Below are 15,918 nucleotides of genomic sequence, written 5' to 3'. Positions count from 1 at the left end.
TCAACCTGTGCAAATTCGATACCATCATTCATGACGACTGATATTAGGCTATAATATTGAAACTGCACCTCATGAAAAGGCATCGCTTTGCATGTGGGCTGGCCCGAAAACAGCACACACACACACACACAAAATTCTTTCTTCTTTCACAATACCTTGTGCCATTTCCTGGAGCTCCCTGTGGCTTTGTGCCAGTCTCACTATTACCTCGATTGTTTTGGCTACAAAGCCAGCTAGCCTCCCCTCCATCTTTTATCTCCTCTGACCCTGAGCAAACGAACCAGATCAGGTGAGCCAAATGTCCACCTAGAGACTCCCTTTGTGCTTACGTCCTTACTGACTTCAGAAAGGTGAAGCACAAGGAGAATTTATAACCTTTAAAAGTTCCCACATAACAGTGGGAAAGGCATATTTTACACAAACGCATATTTTAATACTAACACCTGTTAATTAAATAATGGATACCAAAACAGGAAAGTATGACCCGCTGGTTTGACCCGCTTTTTTTCCCCTCCAACTCCTTCATAAAAATACAACCTCATTGCTCCACAGCAGCTGTGGGAGGGAAATGTGACAGGCAGATTTATTGGACACATTTCACATCTAACCTGCAGCAACAAAACAGGAAGGAAAGAGTTGTGCAGATAAAACTGCAGTTTATAAAGGAACTGAAAACTATCTATTCCAAGACTGGATAAAGGCATTTTCATATCTTATACCTAATTCTGTGGAAACTAGTTATTTACTTTGTGACCTAACTTGCACTATCATGTTGAATATGGTCGTGCTGTAATGAACTGAACTAAATCGCAACATTAAATACAGTCTGATTAATGCAATTCTAAAAAACAGTATTATTATCTTCTTTTAGTTCAGCTAAAATGTCCTGTATGTACTATATTGATAAGTACATAGCTATACATCACTGTACACAAATAAATATTATATTATTACTGACAATATTTACTGTCAAGTCATGATGTATATAATTTATTCCAACATCTTCTCACTCTGCACTGCATTGCACCTGTGTACGTATCAAAATAAATATGCTATACATGTTGTGATTATCCGTTTCAATATTCTGTGAAGTACATTGAGAGCAATGAAAAAAACAGAGCCCAATTCCTTGTATGTGTAGACGGACTTAGTCAGTAAAGCTGTCTGTTTGTGAAGTAGAGGAAAACGTCTTGTTCTTTAACTGTTAAGTGTGCCATAAGCAACAGCACCTACCATACAGATGAATTTAGCTCAAAATCAGGTTGAGAGAAGATTTCTTTTTAAAAAATAGGATCTGAAATGCTTGTTGATGCACTTATTTATTCCACAGATAAGAAAGTATAGAAAGAAAGTATAGTGGCTCAATGCATAACACTGTTACCTGTGGGGGGTTCAAACTTGGGCAAGTTGTGGCTGGCACCTTGGCCCAGGACACTAGATCTTCCCAGCATTTGAAATCTCAAGAAGTCTAGTTTTTGTTTATTTATTCATTTTTTTATGTTCAAACCAGGTGCGCCTGGTCAAACAACATAACACACGATGATCTTTCTGCAGCCTACTGACCTGTTCCCTCAGCCTTTCCTGGTGACCCATGATCGCCGAAGCATGGTGGGGGTATTTTTGCTTCAGATGCTCCAGAAAGGCCTCCCTCTTCTTGTCCATATCTGGCGGCTGCATAGCCAGAATCTCCCTGGTGCTGCGAGCTCCTCCTAAAGTGTGCCTTCGGGGGATTGTGCGACTGCCTTTGGCATCCCCTCTTGAAGGGGCAGTCCCATTTGGGGATGCCTGTCTGCGGCTTATGTGCTCAGCGTCCTCTGGGGACGTTACCTTTAGGTTGCTTTTGGTTTGTTCTGAGGAAGGGACACACACACACAAACACACACACAAAGAGAAAAGGGGTCAAATGTGACGCACTCACGTTTCGACATCAAGAGCGTGTGTGTGCATGCATGTCATTCTTCCATAAGTCAAAAGTAGGGCATGTCAGTGCAAATCAGCCATCTGTAACTTTGTGAAAAGGAAATAAATAATATTCTCTCTTCTTGGTATAACAAAGTCTGTGTGTGAATATGAAGAACAAACATTTTATGCATATTTGAATGACTGTTAGCAACACTCATATGCAAACACTGGTACACACTTCATTACATATTCATGCAGTTTTAAATTTCTGCAATAAATCCTGGATTGAACGTGACAGACACAACACTGAAGATGAAAACGCTAAATTGAAACAGCTGTTCAGGTTTCTTTCCGTTACGAAACACAAGGAAACCCAGTAACAGAAGGAGGCACAAATGGAGAAACTCGGAGACGATATCCAGAGCATCTGTTTATGCATCAAGTGCCTCATGAAACTGGGGGAGTAAACAGAAGCTGCCAGGTGCAATCATTTCAACTTTTTCAGGAATGAAAATAAATAAATAAATAAATATCAGAGGAGCTACCTGCACATGTGGAGCTCCCAAATATTCCATGTGTTCACAGAATTAAAGAAAAGCAAGCAGCCCTCCAGCCATTTTTCAACCTTTTATGTCCCTTCAGGAACATTTTTTTTTTACCCTTTTATCACATGTTAAAAATACGCAGAACACACATATTTTATGTGGTGTGGAACTGAGGTAAACACAGCCCTGTACTGTTGTAATGATGTCTTAAATCAATCATTGCACGAAGAGAAGAGAAGAGAAGAGAAGAGAAGAGAAGAGAAGAGAAGAGAAGAGAAGAGAAGAGAAGAGAAGAGAATGAAGGAGGCGGTTCTTCAACTGTGGAAAAGAGGGGGGAAAGCAATAAAGCAAGCTGATCTGCTGCCTTGTTTTGTAGACAGGTAGCTGGAGCTGTAATGTGTACCTTTCAGAGGGTGATGACGGAAAATAAAGGACCTCTTACAGAGTTCAGCTCTTCAACAGCTGAAGGAGGAAATTTCGAGTGATTTGCCACTATTTTGCGGGTTGCTTAACGCAGCTTTTCTTGTCTTTTTCTTTGAAAGCTTGAAAGCGTGCTGTGAGCCACAGATGAAAAGGCAATTTCTCGTTTTCTTCTCAGACATGTTTGGACTAAACTAGTTTCGGAGATTTAACTATTGGAGTAATTTGTATTTTTTTTAAAAAGTGCTTGTTTTCTTCCAGCATCTACTACATCCTTTCCACCTTTCTTTCAATCTAGAGTTGTGTCTGTTTTGCTCTAACCTGCAGATCTGCAAAGCATAAAACTGCTTTCATCACTAAGCACAAAAGGCAGGCTTAATTTTTTCATAATTATCGTGCGGTGGTGCGTCACGCTCAGAGCCCGTCACCAGCGCACCCACACCCCCACCCTGCTCAAGTTCAGAGCAGCAAGACCTCTCATGTATTTCCAATTTCTATTTTTAACTCCCAAACACAGTTTCCCCCACTGCTAACCAAATTACACTCAGCAGACAAAACAGCAGACAAAACACACTCAAACCCTCTAAAGGATGTGAATTCATTTGCTGGTTTCATGTCACAAAGCTCATTACCTTCCTCAAGTGAGCAATCTCTGTCTTCATCTGCAATTTCTTCTTCCATCGCGCTCTGAGATCAATGCGCTCAGTGCCCGTGAAAAAGCGAGGCCGGGGGACTCAGCCAACTGCTTGCTTAGAGATTCCAGACATGGCTCACATGGAAAAGGGGGCTTGAGATAGGCCCTGCCCCACAGCCCCAGGATAGACTGGTGGGGATTTAGAAAGTCAACTGCATTCCAGGACAGAGAGTGACTAGATCCTCACCCCTGAGCTAAAAGCTCTACTGTTGCTGCCATGCATTGGTCACAGACTGTGTAAAGCAAATGGTATAAAGACCACTACAAAAGAAGATACTGACAAGAAGCATCAAGAAATCTTTTTAAAACTGGACACTGAGAGAGGTGTCAAACAGCCTGTGACACACAAACACATATGCATGCTCTCACAGACAGAGTCTGTTCTTTATCAAGACTTTGTCTGCAGGCTGTCTCTTGTTTAGCTCTCCGTCCCTGTTGAGGGGCCCACTAGACGCTAGCATGCATCCAAATGTGTCATAACCTATTTCTGAGCCACATCCAAACGTCTCTCAGGCTGTGGCAGCGAGCTAATATGTGATCGAGTTATCTGATCAGCAAAACAGAATAAGACAAGCATCACTCCTGCAGGCAGTGTTGATTCCAACTGGGAAGTTTTCAGGAGACACCAGAGGCTCACGCTGGCTCCTGATCTTCAGCTTCTGTACAGCAACACAACATTTTGTGCAAATATGTTCGCTGGCTTCATACGTGTGTGTGTGTCTGGGTTTTTTTGTTGTTGTTTTTTTTAAAGCAGGGGGATAGGGAAGACATACATCCAATGTCATTTCTTTGCAGCTGCTGATGTAAGTGACCGGATCTAAATGTAAGAGAGGAAGGCAAAAGTTGATGTACCTTAACAGAAGACGTGAGGGGATCAATAGCGTAGCTTGTGAGCCGTGTAACTGAAACTGCCAGGCCGAGCGCACGAACAAACATGCGGCAGCTGACCTCTAATGTCTAACATATGGAGACGAGGCTTCTTCCACCCACTTTCTGTCTGCTTTCACCCACCCATGTGCCCAGATGCTTCACTGTAAAAGTCAGAATTAGCCGGCCAGTAGACAGGGAAATCATTGAGTCAAAGTGTGAAAAGACATGTGCAAATGAAGTATTTTTATCCAGTGTGACTGCAGATAAGTAGGAAAAACAGTGAGTCAATGCAGCCTGCTGTTTTAACTTTGCAGTAAAATGTTATTTAAAAGCCTTTATTGGCTGGCAATGACAAAATGAGCACTAAGTTGCTTTACTAAAACTAGCTTTGTTGCAAGCTTAGCCATCTCAGTAACATCAGTGTTCGTGTGTGAAAAATTCCTCAGTCAGGACAATGACACATACATCATCCCAAGCAACCACCAGGTCAGTTCGGCTAAACCAAACACATAATTAAAGCAGCTCCTCCAAACCAACAATTACATCCTGCGCTCCTTTACTGACAGCTTTCCAGACCCCAAAAAAATGACCTGCTTCTTTAAGAATGTCACAGGGGATATTCAAGTCAATTGCTTCTCACTCCAGTGGCTCAAGAGTGTAATTCTCTCTTTCACAGCTGCCATGTTGACTAAATGATGGCCCTCTCAGTTGAAAGACAACACGAAGCACTTGTGCATGAACACCAGGTCTTACAAGGAGCAGGGGCGTCCCACTGTTACTGCAGTTACTTTCTCGCCGTCACGTATTTATGGAGGAATGTATCCCTGTGCACACTCCCACTCTCCCCTACTATTACTATCCCATAACTACGCAGTTAAATACAAAGCCCTGTTGTGTGCAATAAAAGTAGGGTTCATGTAGAAATGCCCTAAAGACATGACTGGTGATGCACGTAACCGCTCTGGTCCACTGTCGAGTATCTGAAAGCATTTTTATTATGTAAAACTTATCAGAGTTAGAATATCAGTTAATCCTTCATGTGGAACTGAGCCATGCATACACAGAGGATCTCATTTAAATACGATTACAGTAAGTCGGGCTCCTAATGTTGTAATAATATCCATTTTAACAAGTCATTAAGACTATTACAGAGACAAAAAAAATCCTTGTTTGAATAAACACTGCCTTCAGGGTGTAATGATTATGACCCACTTTAAATTTTTAACCATGCTAGTGGTGAGGGATAACAGTGCTGTGTCATCTGTTAGCCAGTTGGCCTAATATAAAATTTTGCACACACATGAATGAATTCCTCTGACTTCTCATTCAGCCACTGGCAAGACAAATGTTTTACCTCGACATCTCCTGGGTTCATTTATTTCATTTTTTCTTCTTCTTTTGCACAAATTCTGAACATTAAGTCTGAATCCTAATGTATTTTGTGATTTTATTTATTTTACTTTACCCCTTATGTCATCCTGTTAGAGTTTTAACCTTTTGGTTTTAAATTAAATGTACTGATAGAGATCTGGTAGGCAACTAGCTATGGCTAACTCTCTCTCTTCTTCTTTTTTTTTTTTTTTTTTACCGTGGCAGTGACCTGAAATATGAACGTATTGATATACAGCACAGTTCAAAAGCCATTCTTCATCTTTTTACAGTTTGCTCCCAAAGACCGAGACTGGTCTTTCAAAGTTATTTTTTAGACTTTGGCTGCTTCTTCATTCATGCTCAGTCCAGCCTTTGTACCTGACCATGTTGAAAGGAATATTTTTAAGTCACTTAACATTGACCTATCAATCATTCAAGCATAAAAACGGCACCATGCTAAAGGAATAAACCAGTGTTTTGTCTACACATGACAGACATCTTAGCAAAGAACCAAATTTAAATAGCATCTTCAGGCACTTTGTTATTAGCAACCTGTCTCAAAACACTTTCCATTTCTTTAGATGACAAATACCAAAAACAAGTCTGACAGACATAAAAGTGTATTTTAGGAGGCCAAAAAAAGAAGTGGCAGGTGGAGGCTCTGTCGTGGTTTCAACTAGTGGTCTTGGAGGTATTGTATAAACTGATGGAATTATCAAAGCAGAAAAGCACCATCAGATTTGATCCACCAGACAGCAATGCTATCTAGAATACATCTGATTCAGAATGGCTTCATTTTTCAGCATGACAGTAATACCAAACACACTGCGAATGAAGTAGAAGCATACCTGGAAACAAAAACATACACTGGAACACTCTCAGTCCTAGACTAGCCTTAAGCATGGACCTCAAGATTACTGAAGCAATATGGGATCATCTTGACAATGAACAGTACAAAAAGCACCCATATATTCAAGTAAGAGCTTTGAATGTCCTTCAAGAAGCCTGGAGAACTATTCCTGAAGACTACTTAAAGAATTTACAAGAAAGCTTGTCTAAGAGAGTTCAGGCTGTTAAGTACAAACTGTACCATTCTATAGACTACTTCCCATTTTCCTAGCAAAATAAAAAGAAATAAATAGGATGCTAAAGACTTTTACACGGTACTGGAAATTAAATTAAACAGTCCAAATAGTTATTGTCAAAACTAAAATTTTGTTTTTCCATTTGCTTTCCTATCACTTTTACCTTTTCTGTTAAGACCAGCTGATTCCATGTCCTCCACTTATCACATTACCGTCCTCCACCCACAGCCAGAGCTGCACACTGACACTGCCAAGCTGCAGTCACGGGCTAATGCGAGTGCCATTGGAGGTGACCTTCTGAAAATAAACCAGTTTCTACAGTGAAATCTCGCTGATTGCTGATCTGATAGATAAGCTGTTTCCGTGGAGGTAAGTGACAAAGAATTATAAAACCCCTTTGCAATGCAGCTCTGCAACATTTCTCGAAACTAACTCATATGAACACAAACGCAGGCATTCAAGCATTCGCATGCAGGGGATATCTGACTTCCTGTGTGGGTATCTGTTTCACTTTTTACAGATACGAGGCAGAAAAACGAAAACTTGTCCGGCAAATCAACACATGCAAAATGATTTCTGATACAGAGAAAGGGCCAGATAGACTATTTCCATAAGGAGGAACGCCACTTCCAGTGTAGCTTAAGACTCAAGGAAACTACCCACCAATCAGAGAGGCTCTGTGAAGAAAGTGACTCAAAAACCTTCCCTTGAAAATCCTGTGGCTGAGTGGGCTGTTGTTTTGATTCAAGGGGTTGATTATATCATTTTCAGGTCAGGATGACACCAATCTGCAGAGAACAACGGGCTGTTATATTTGAAAGAAAATCTTGCGATCTAGCTGGAATTCATGACTTATTAGAACTTAAATTTTTATCCCATAATTTTATCGTATGCATGTGTTGTTTTTGTTGCTCCCCTTCTAGTGTAATACAATCCTCTTTCTTCCTTTGCCTTTGTTTACGTGACTTGTTAAATCAGGAGTGCTCCACAAAGCCTCTGTGTGCAGAAGCGCATTCACCCATAGCTGTGGTGTCCATACGGGACACTGGGCCTGTCATATTGCACCCAACAGTAAATAAACAGCAGTGTTTTCCAAATGTCTCTGGCTATCCTTCCCATTAAGAATATAAAACAGTCCACTCCATTGTGGAGGATTTAAACACTGCATATGACATAAACATATTACAACTTACAAAGATATTCCTAAATAGATTCCTCTATTTAGAAATATAATATAAGTTATTTTTCTATTTTCTTTACATTTTCTGCCTTTCTGTCATTTTTTCCCCCTCAACCCTCCCACACTTGTTCCCATCGCTATCTCGCACCTAATGAGGCATATCCCAGCTGCCGTGTCACTAGTAATGACCATTGCTCTTAGCCAAGACCACCACAACATCTGTCTCAGCTCAAACGAGCAGATACTCAAACTTCCGCGGCGCGCGCCCCGATCACAATTTTCTCTTTCAATTAAGATATATGCACGTAGGTATGCACAGATACAGACGCTGTGGATGTCGTGTGCATTTGAGTGTACGTAGTCAGATACTCTGGCCTTTCCAGACTTTCCACTCTGCTGAAGCCATATAAACAGACAGGCCTGCCAACCTGACAGGCAGTCGGCCAAAAGATATGAGTTACAGACATTTGGTCTCGTGTGTATGTGGCTGTCAGCGCTGGGAAAAGTAGCAGCGGTGTGGTAAAGTGGATGTGATGTGAAAACGGTTATGGAAGAGCAGAGAATGTGACAGCTTAGCATTGCAAAGTGATGGTTAAATACATATTTATCAAACTGGATATGCTGAGAACGTTCAAGTAAAGCTTATTGCTGTAGCTGGACTCAATGAAGCATGGCAAACCGATTTTACTGCTTAGACACTACCTTGAAGTGGAATGGCTTATCGCAAGTGGTGGATGAGACTCGCAGATCTTTAACTGAAGTGCAGAGTCAATAGCATCTCAATGGACTACAGCTTCAATAAAATTAAACTCAGGTCAGGTCTGACATCAACATGCATCGTGGGTAATCCGACGAATAAGTGGACAGCTGTTGAAAAACGCTTGTAATCTCTTTTGTAATCTAAATTCTGAGTAGTATTTGGTTGCAATCAGATAAACATACCATGTGGCCCGAGACAAATTTAAAAAATCAAGTGTGAAGTACTGAGACTCTTCATCGACACTTAGAGCTGCTCATTTGTGATCGGATCACTGCAAAACGCATCTCAGTACATGGTGTGAGCAGAGCCATAGTCTATGACATAAGCAGGACATGGTCTTAGTTTCTTGTGAAATGAAATAATACTTGAGACCTGATGAAATCCTTGATAACACACACACATTTTGTTACTTCTTGTCCATCTAATAAAGCAAACAAGAGGGGAGGGAAGGCCAGGAAAAGAGCCATGGAAAGAGGACGCCTATTAGTTCAGATAACGCCGTCTAAAGCATTCAGAGGACAGCTCAAACTAACAACTGTGTTCACTGGCAAGCTGCATTCATGGGCACATCCACCTGCTACAACTTTCTAACAGACATCAGCCCTGGACTACTTCAAAGCAAGAAAGAAACTTCTCTAACTAAATATGTTGTGGTAACTTTTAAGATGCCCTGCATTTTCTTCACACCAGGGGGTGCTCTTGAACATGCGCCTGGGATGCTGAGTAATGATTAGGAGAAAATGACAGCGCCTACATGTGCCTGAGCATGAGACGGAGAGAACAGGAAGAAGACTGCGTGTTTGTGTAGCTTTTCAAGCACCCACAAGGAAACAGGTTTGATAATACTGTCTTTGTCATTTATTAACTAAGACAGTAAGAGCTGCTTAATGAACTGGTGTGTTTGTTAGAGTGCCTGTGTGCACAATTATAAATGTGTAGGCACATATGTTTGCCAGGAAACGCCAGCAGCGTGCACACTTCATTAACTCCTGGCCAGAGTAGGTGTAAGTCAACCTAGCCACTGGCTCAGATATCTGCTTGTCTCCCGTGACAACAGTCTCTGGGCCAACGGTGAGGCTGGTGGCGTCCCAAGGGTGAGGGATGGGGAGACGCTGAGAACAGCTGCGACTGGGAGGAGGACAACTACCCATGAGTCAGAGGGGAGGTATATGCTACCTCTTGTTGCCTGTCTGAGGGAACTTTTTTCTTTTGAATCTCGAGTCATCCTTCCTTTGTATCCGAATCTCCGGAGACTATCCTGTCTTGAACTCTCTTCCTGGATAAAGAGATACGAGTGCGCTGGGGTAGAAAATATTTCATTGCAGTTAATTGAACGGCAACCGATCCCCAGCGTGACTCATCTGTTTAATACCCTACCAATTGTGACTGGAGCTCGGTATCATCCGAAAAGCAGCACAGATTCGATCTCTGGGTTTCAATATGTTTTGACATAGCTATACCTCACTGGCAAGGAACTTACGCCACTTTCCATGCCCTTTCATTGCATGTGAATTTTATTCTTTATCAGCTTTTCCATGAAAATCTTACATTGCTGATTTTTCTCCTGACACAGAGAGATGTAATTTCTCTGCTGAATTCTGGGCATCTCATGATAACTTCGCCACATATCCCCAGTCTGCCTACAGAGTGTTCATAAGTCACAAGTGATGTAGCAAGTTTAAATGCATGAAGTGATAAAAAGTCAAATTGTCAGGCCTCTCTCACACTGTGTGCTTGGTGATAAGGTATCTCTTATCTGTTTTGGCAAGTTTTCCACGTCAACACATTTACCCATTAAGTGCACACAGCAGAAATGCATGTGTGACTTTTGCATACAAAAGCTCACACACGTATACATATATATATATATATATATATATATATATATATATATATATATATATATAAACACCCAGCACGCCCCTGCGGGCGGTTTATCCCTCAAGCTCGGGTCCTCTACCAGAGGCCTGGGAGCTTGAGGGTCCTGCGCAGTATCTTAGCTGTTCCCAGGACTGCACTCTTCTGGACAGAGATCTCCGATGTTGTTCCCGGGATCTGCTGGAGCCACTCGCCTAGCTTGGGAGTCACCGCACCTAGTGCTCCGATTACCACGGGGACCACCGTTACCTTCACCCTCCACATCCTCTCGAGCTCTTCTCTGAGCCCTTGGTATTTCTCCAGCTTCTCGTGTTCCTTCTTCCTGATATTGCTGTCATTCGGAACCGCTACATCGATCACTACGGCCGTCTTCTTCTGTTTGTCTACCACCACTATGTCCGGTTGGTTAGCCACCACCATTTTGTCCGTCTGTATCTGGAAGTCCCACAGGATCTTAGCTCGGTCATTCTCCACCACCCTTGGGGGCATCTCCCATTTTGACCTCGGGACTTCCAGGTTATACTCCGCACAGATGTTCCTGTACACTATGCCGGCCACTTGGTTATGGCGTTCCATGTATGCCTTGCCTGCTAGCATCTTGCACCCTGCTGTTATGTGCTGGATTGTCTCTGGGGCATCTTTACACAGCCTGCACCTGGGGTCTTGCCTGGTGTGATAGACCCCAGCCTCTATGGATCTTGTGCTCAGAGCTTGTTCTTGTGCTGCCATGATTAGTGCCTCTGTGCTGTCTTTCAGTCCAGCTTTGTCCAGCCACTGGTAGGATTTCTGGATATCAGCCACCTCCTCTATCTGCCGGTGGTACATACCGTGCAGGGCTCTGTCCTTCCATGATGGTTCCTCGTCTCCCTCCTCTTTCTTGGGTTTCTGCTGCCTGAGGTATTCACTGAGCACTCGGTCAGTTGGGGCCATCTTCCCAATGTATTCTTGGATGTTCGTTGTCTCATCCTGGACTGTGGTGCTGACACTCACCAGTCCCCGGCCCCCTTCCTTCCGCTTAGCGTACAGCCTCAGGGTGCTGGACTTGGGGTGAAACCCTCCATGCATGGTAAGGAGCTTTCTTGTCTTTATGTCAGTGGCTTCTATCTCCTCCTTTGGCCAGCCTATTACCCCAGCAGGGTACCTGATCACAGGCAGGGCGTACGTGTTGATGGCCCGGATCTTGTTCTTACCATTCAGCTGACTCCTCAGGACTTGCCTGACCCTCTGCAGGTACTTGGTGGTTGCAGCTTTTCTAGCGGCCTCTTCATGGTTCCCATTCGCCTGCGGGATCCCCAAGTACTTGTAACTGTCCTCTATGTCTGCAATGTTGCCTTCTGGTAGTTCAATCCCCTCAGTTCTGACTACCTTCCCTCTCTTTGTTACCATCCGACTACACTTCTCCAGTCCGAACGACATTCCAATGTCATTGCTGTATAGCCTGGTAGTGTGGATCAGTGAATCGATGTCTCGTTCACTCTTGGCATACAGCTTGATGTCATCCATGTACAGGAGGTGGCTGACAACTGCTCCGTTCCGTAGTCGGTATCCGTAGCCAGTCTTGTTAATGATCTCACTGAGGGGGTTCAGGCCTATGCAGAACAGCAGTGGGGACAGAGCATCTCCTTGGTAGATCCCGCACTTGATGGTGACTTGTGCTATGGGCTTGGAGTTGGCCTCTAGTGTTGTACGCCACATCCCCATTGAGTTCCTGATGAAGGCTCTTAGGGTCCCATTGATCTTGTACAATTCTAGGCATTCCAGTATCCAGCTGTGGGGCATTGAGTCATAGGCCTTCTTGTAATCAATCCAGGCAGTGCACAGGTTGGTCAGTCTGGTCTTGCAGTCTCGGCTGATTGTTCTGTCTACCAGTAGCTGGTGTTTTGCGCCTCTGGTATTCTTGCCAATTCCTTTCTGTGTCCCGCTCATGTATTGACCCATGTGCCTGTTCATCTTAGCCGATATGATGCCTGACAGGAGCTTCCATGTAGTACTGAGGCAGGTTATTGGTCGGTAGTTGGAGGGGACCGGTCCCTTCTTGGGGTCCTTGGGGATCAGGACCGTCCGGCCTTCAGTTAGCCATTCCGGGTGTCTCTCGTTAACTAGCAGCTGGTTCATTTGTGCTGCCAGACGCTCGTGGAGTGCAGTTAGCTTCTTCAGCCAGTAGGCGTGAACCATGTCGGGCCCTGGTGCTGTCCAACTCTTCATACTGGAGACCCTTTCTTGGATATCTGCCACTGTGATGGTTACTGGACCCTGTTCAGGGAGGTCGCTGTGGTCTGCCCTCAGATCCTCTAGCCACTGAGCATTGCCGTTATGGGTTGCATCCTTCTCCCATATGCTCTTCCAGTATTGCTCCGTCTCCAGCCTTGGTGGTGCTGTTCTCTTATTGTTCCCTTGCCACTGAGAGTACACCTTTGCTGGTTCTGTGGAGAACAGCTGGTTTATTCTCCTGCCTTCTATCTCTCTGGTGTACCTCCTCAAGCGGCTGGCCAAGGCTGTGAGTCTTTGCTTGGCAGTTTCCAAGGCCTCAGGTATGGACAGCTTGCTGTATTTCTTAGGCACCTTATTCGTCGCACCTTTCTGCAACTCCGTTAGTTGGCTAACCTCTCTCCGTGCTACTTTGATCTTGCCCTCTAGCCTCCTTCTCCATGGAGGGTACTGCCCCTTGTGGCTGTTCAACTTGTAGCCAAGCATCTCACTGATCACTGCTGCCGTATTGTAGATCAGCTTGTTAGTGTCGGTAATCGTGGTTGTAGGTATTGCCCGTAGTGCTGCATTAACATCATCTAGCAGACCTTCTGAGGGTACTTCACGTAATCTTGGTAACCGGCTACGGGGGATCCAGGTTTCAAGCTTGGCCATGATCCTATTTTTCAGGTCAGTTCCTCTCGCACTCAACGATCCTTCTCCTATCACACTTGGGGCTATATACCCAATCTCGGGTGGGGGTGATGATATCTCCCCCCTGACCTGGCGTCCTGTAGCATTTGTGTTGTACCTCGTCAATCTCTAGCTGTGAGAGCAGTCCCTTCTTTTCGTCCCTTGCCCACCGATGCCTTCTTGTTCCAGTAGCCCACTTTTCGTCAGGGTGCCCTGGTTCCTCAACACCTGACGCGGACCTTGTTGATCCGGGCGACGTCCGAGCCGGCATGCCTTCATATTTATCTGTCTCGCTCATGTCTGCGGTAGGCTTGCTTAGCATAGGGGGTCTAGCCTTAGGACCCTTACTGGATACAGACGCCCCAGGCAGGAATCGAACTTGCGATCCTCTGTTCCAAAGGCGTGTAGTCTAACCACTACGCTATCCAGCTGCTGTGTGTATATATACACACATATATATATATATATATATATATATATTTACATATATACACACATACATATATACACACACACATATATATATATATATATACATATATATATATATATATATATATATATATATATATATATATATATATATATATATATATATATATATATATATATATATATATATATATATAAGATGGACTCAGACAGATTTTAAGACAGATGAAGATACGCTAGTTAGAGTACAGCAAAGTCCTAAACAAATAAGGGCACATGGCATCCATTTAAATACGCCTTTCAACAATATGCCAGCTCTCTCTCAAGTTTATTAAAAAGTGATTGCACTGCAATTGACTCTCTTCATAGTGATAAGCAGCTTAGGGCCCAGACTTTTGCAACCAGCCAGTCGTATGCTCCTCACTTTCCCCCTCTGCCCTACATATCTCTCCTCCGTTTTTCACTCATGCTAGCAGGGCATAACCGGCGTTAAAAGTTGTTTCTAACCGACATTTTAAAAATGCAGATTACAAAGGTAGTTTTAATCTGACTGAATTTGAGCAATCTGTCCCTTTTCTTAACTGCACTTGCGGAGTGCCGTACAGCATGCAGGCTAGGACGAAGCACCTGAAGGAAAGCCAGAGAGCCCCTGGGAGAACATGCAAACTCCACACAGAGCATCCACAGCTAGCCAGGAGATCCAAACCAGGAATCTCCGCACTGTGAGTTGGCCTCTGCACCACGGTGCCGTCCCAGCTTGTGTGAAGCTGAATAGCTGCAAAGGGTTTCTACTCTGGAGAGGTGAGTGCTGTTCGAGCTGATAAGTGATGCAGGTGCTGGTGGTATATGAAACGGGCCGTTGGAGGGGGAGTCACTCTGAGATCCAGAGAACACTAGTGCCTCTGTCCCAGACGTTATCTGTAAAACCTGCTGCCTGCTGTCCATGTGTTGCGTGTTTGTGGCTGTGTGTTCCTGTATTGATGTATGTATATGTGTTTCAGTCAGGTGGTGGACTGACTCCAGGCTTAAACCTCTCTGGAACAGAAGGTACTGAGGCTGGAAGACCCAACCACTGAGACGGAGAGAATTCCTTAATGCACAAAGGGTGATTTAACCGTAATGCTGTAGGCTAAGTGCATTCTCCCCCCTCACTAAAATGGTCATTTTGAAGATATATAGTTTTTTGCTTTACCACAGAAAACATATTGTAAATATTTTCAGTAGTTGAAAGAGGAGACTTTCTTTTTGCTTTGTGGAATCACAAAAGTTCAGGTGGTCAACTGAGAGGTGAAGTAAGAAAAGAAACAACACAAGCTTTATTGTAGTGTGGTTGCAGGATGATGAAATGCTGTTGCTTTCCCATGGCAGAGCAGGAGAAAAGTGAGTGCCTGCAAAGTTTAATAGTTTTCCCACAGTGTGGTGACAAGCAAAAGCTGGGATGAGGTCACGGGAGCAAAGGCTTCTCAGCCAGTGATTAGTTTACCCCAACAGTGAAAGTAATTTGTATTTAAATCTGATTTGATACTATATTAAACTCCCTGAGTGCTCACACTGTTGGCACAATAGGCGATTGTAGCAACTGGACACTACAGAGGTCAAAGCTTTATACTACAAGCTCCACTTTTAGTATAAAGAACAGCTTTATTACCTAACTAACATGTTTTGGCCTGTGACCTTCATCGTGTCATCTTGTACAGTATAAAAACTTTAAAAAGTCGCAATGGGCAAAGTGAAGATGGTTACTCATCGAATGATTTTCAACTGTGCTCTGATCAATGACTTCATACAACGTGCAAGCTATCACTCCTAGCGATGAACTCACAAAGGGGCTTTAAGACTTTCAGCCATCTGTTTTGGTTTCACAGACAGCAACTTTAGTGTTCTGGGATTTCAGCGTTCCT

At 43.5% G+C, this 15,918-nt stretch overlaps 1 protein-coding gene across 17 annotated transcripts in view; it reads right to left on the bottom strand.

Moving 5' to 3' along the window:
• The window catches only part of kiaa1217 (KIAA1217 ortholog), a 132,880-nt gene that overhangs the window by 48,862 nt on the left and 68,100 nt on the right, over nt 1–15,918 (bottom strand). For 16 of the 17 annotated variants that reach the window (XM_080865377.1, XM_080865379.1, XM_080865392.1 and 13 more), the window contains exon 2: nt 1,564–1,850. In XM_080865377.1, the coding sequence (XP_080721503.1) occupies nt 1,564–1,850 (287 nt within the window). Of the gene's footprint in view, nt 1–1,563; nt 1,851–3,499; nt 3,629–15,918 lie in introns of those variants that run through there. The other variant, XM_080865378.1, reaches the window with a different exon arrangement.

This window comes from Rhamphochromis sp. 'chilingali' (genome assembly GCF_963969265.1).
Source record: "Rhamphochromis sp. 'chilingali' genome assembly, chromosome: 18".
Classification (NCBI taxonomy): Eukaryota; Metazoa; Chordata; class Actinopteri; order Cichliformes; family Cichlidae; genus Rhamphochromis; species Rhamphochromis sp. 'chilingali'.
This window is presented reverse-complemented; position numbering and strand designations above follow the sequence as displayed.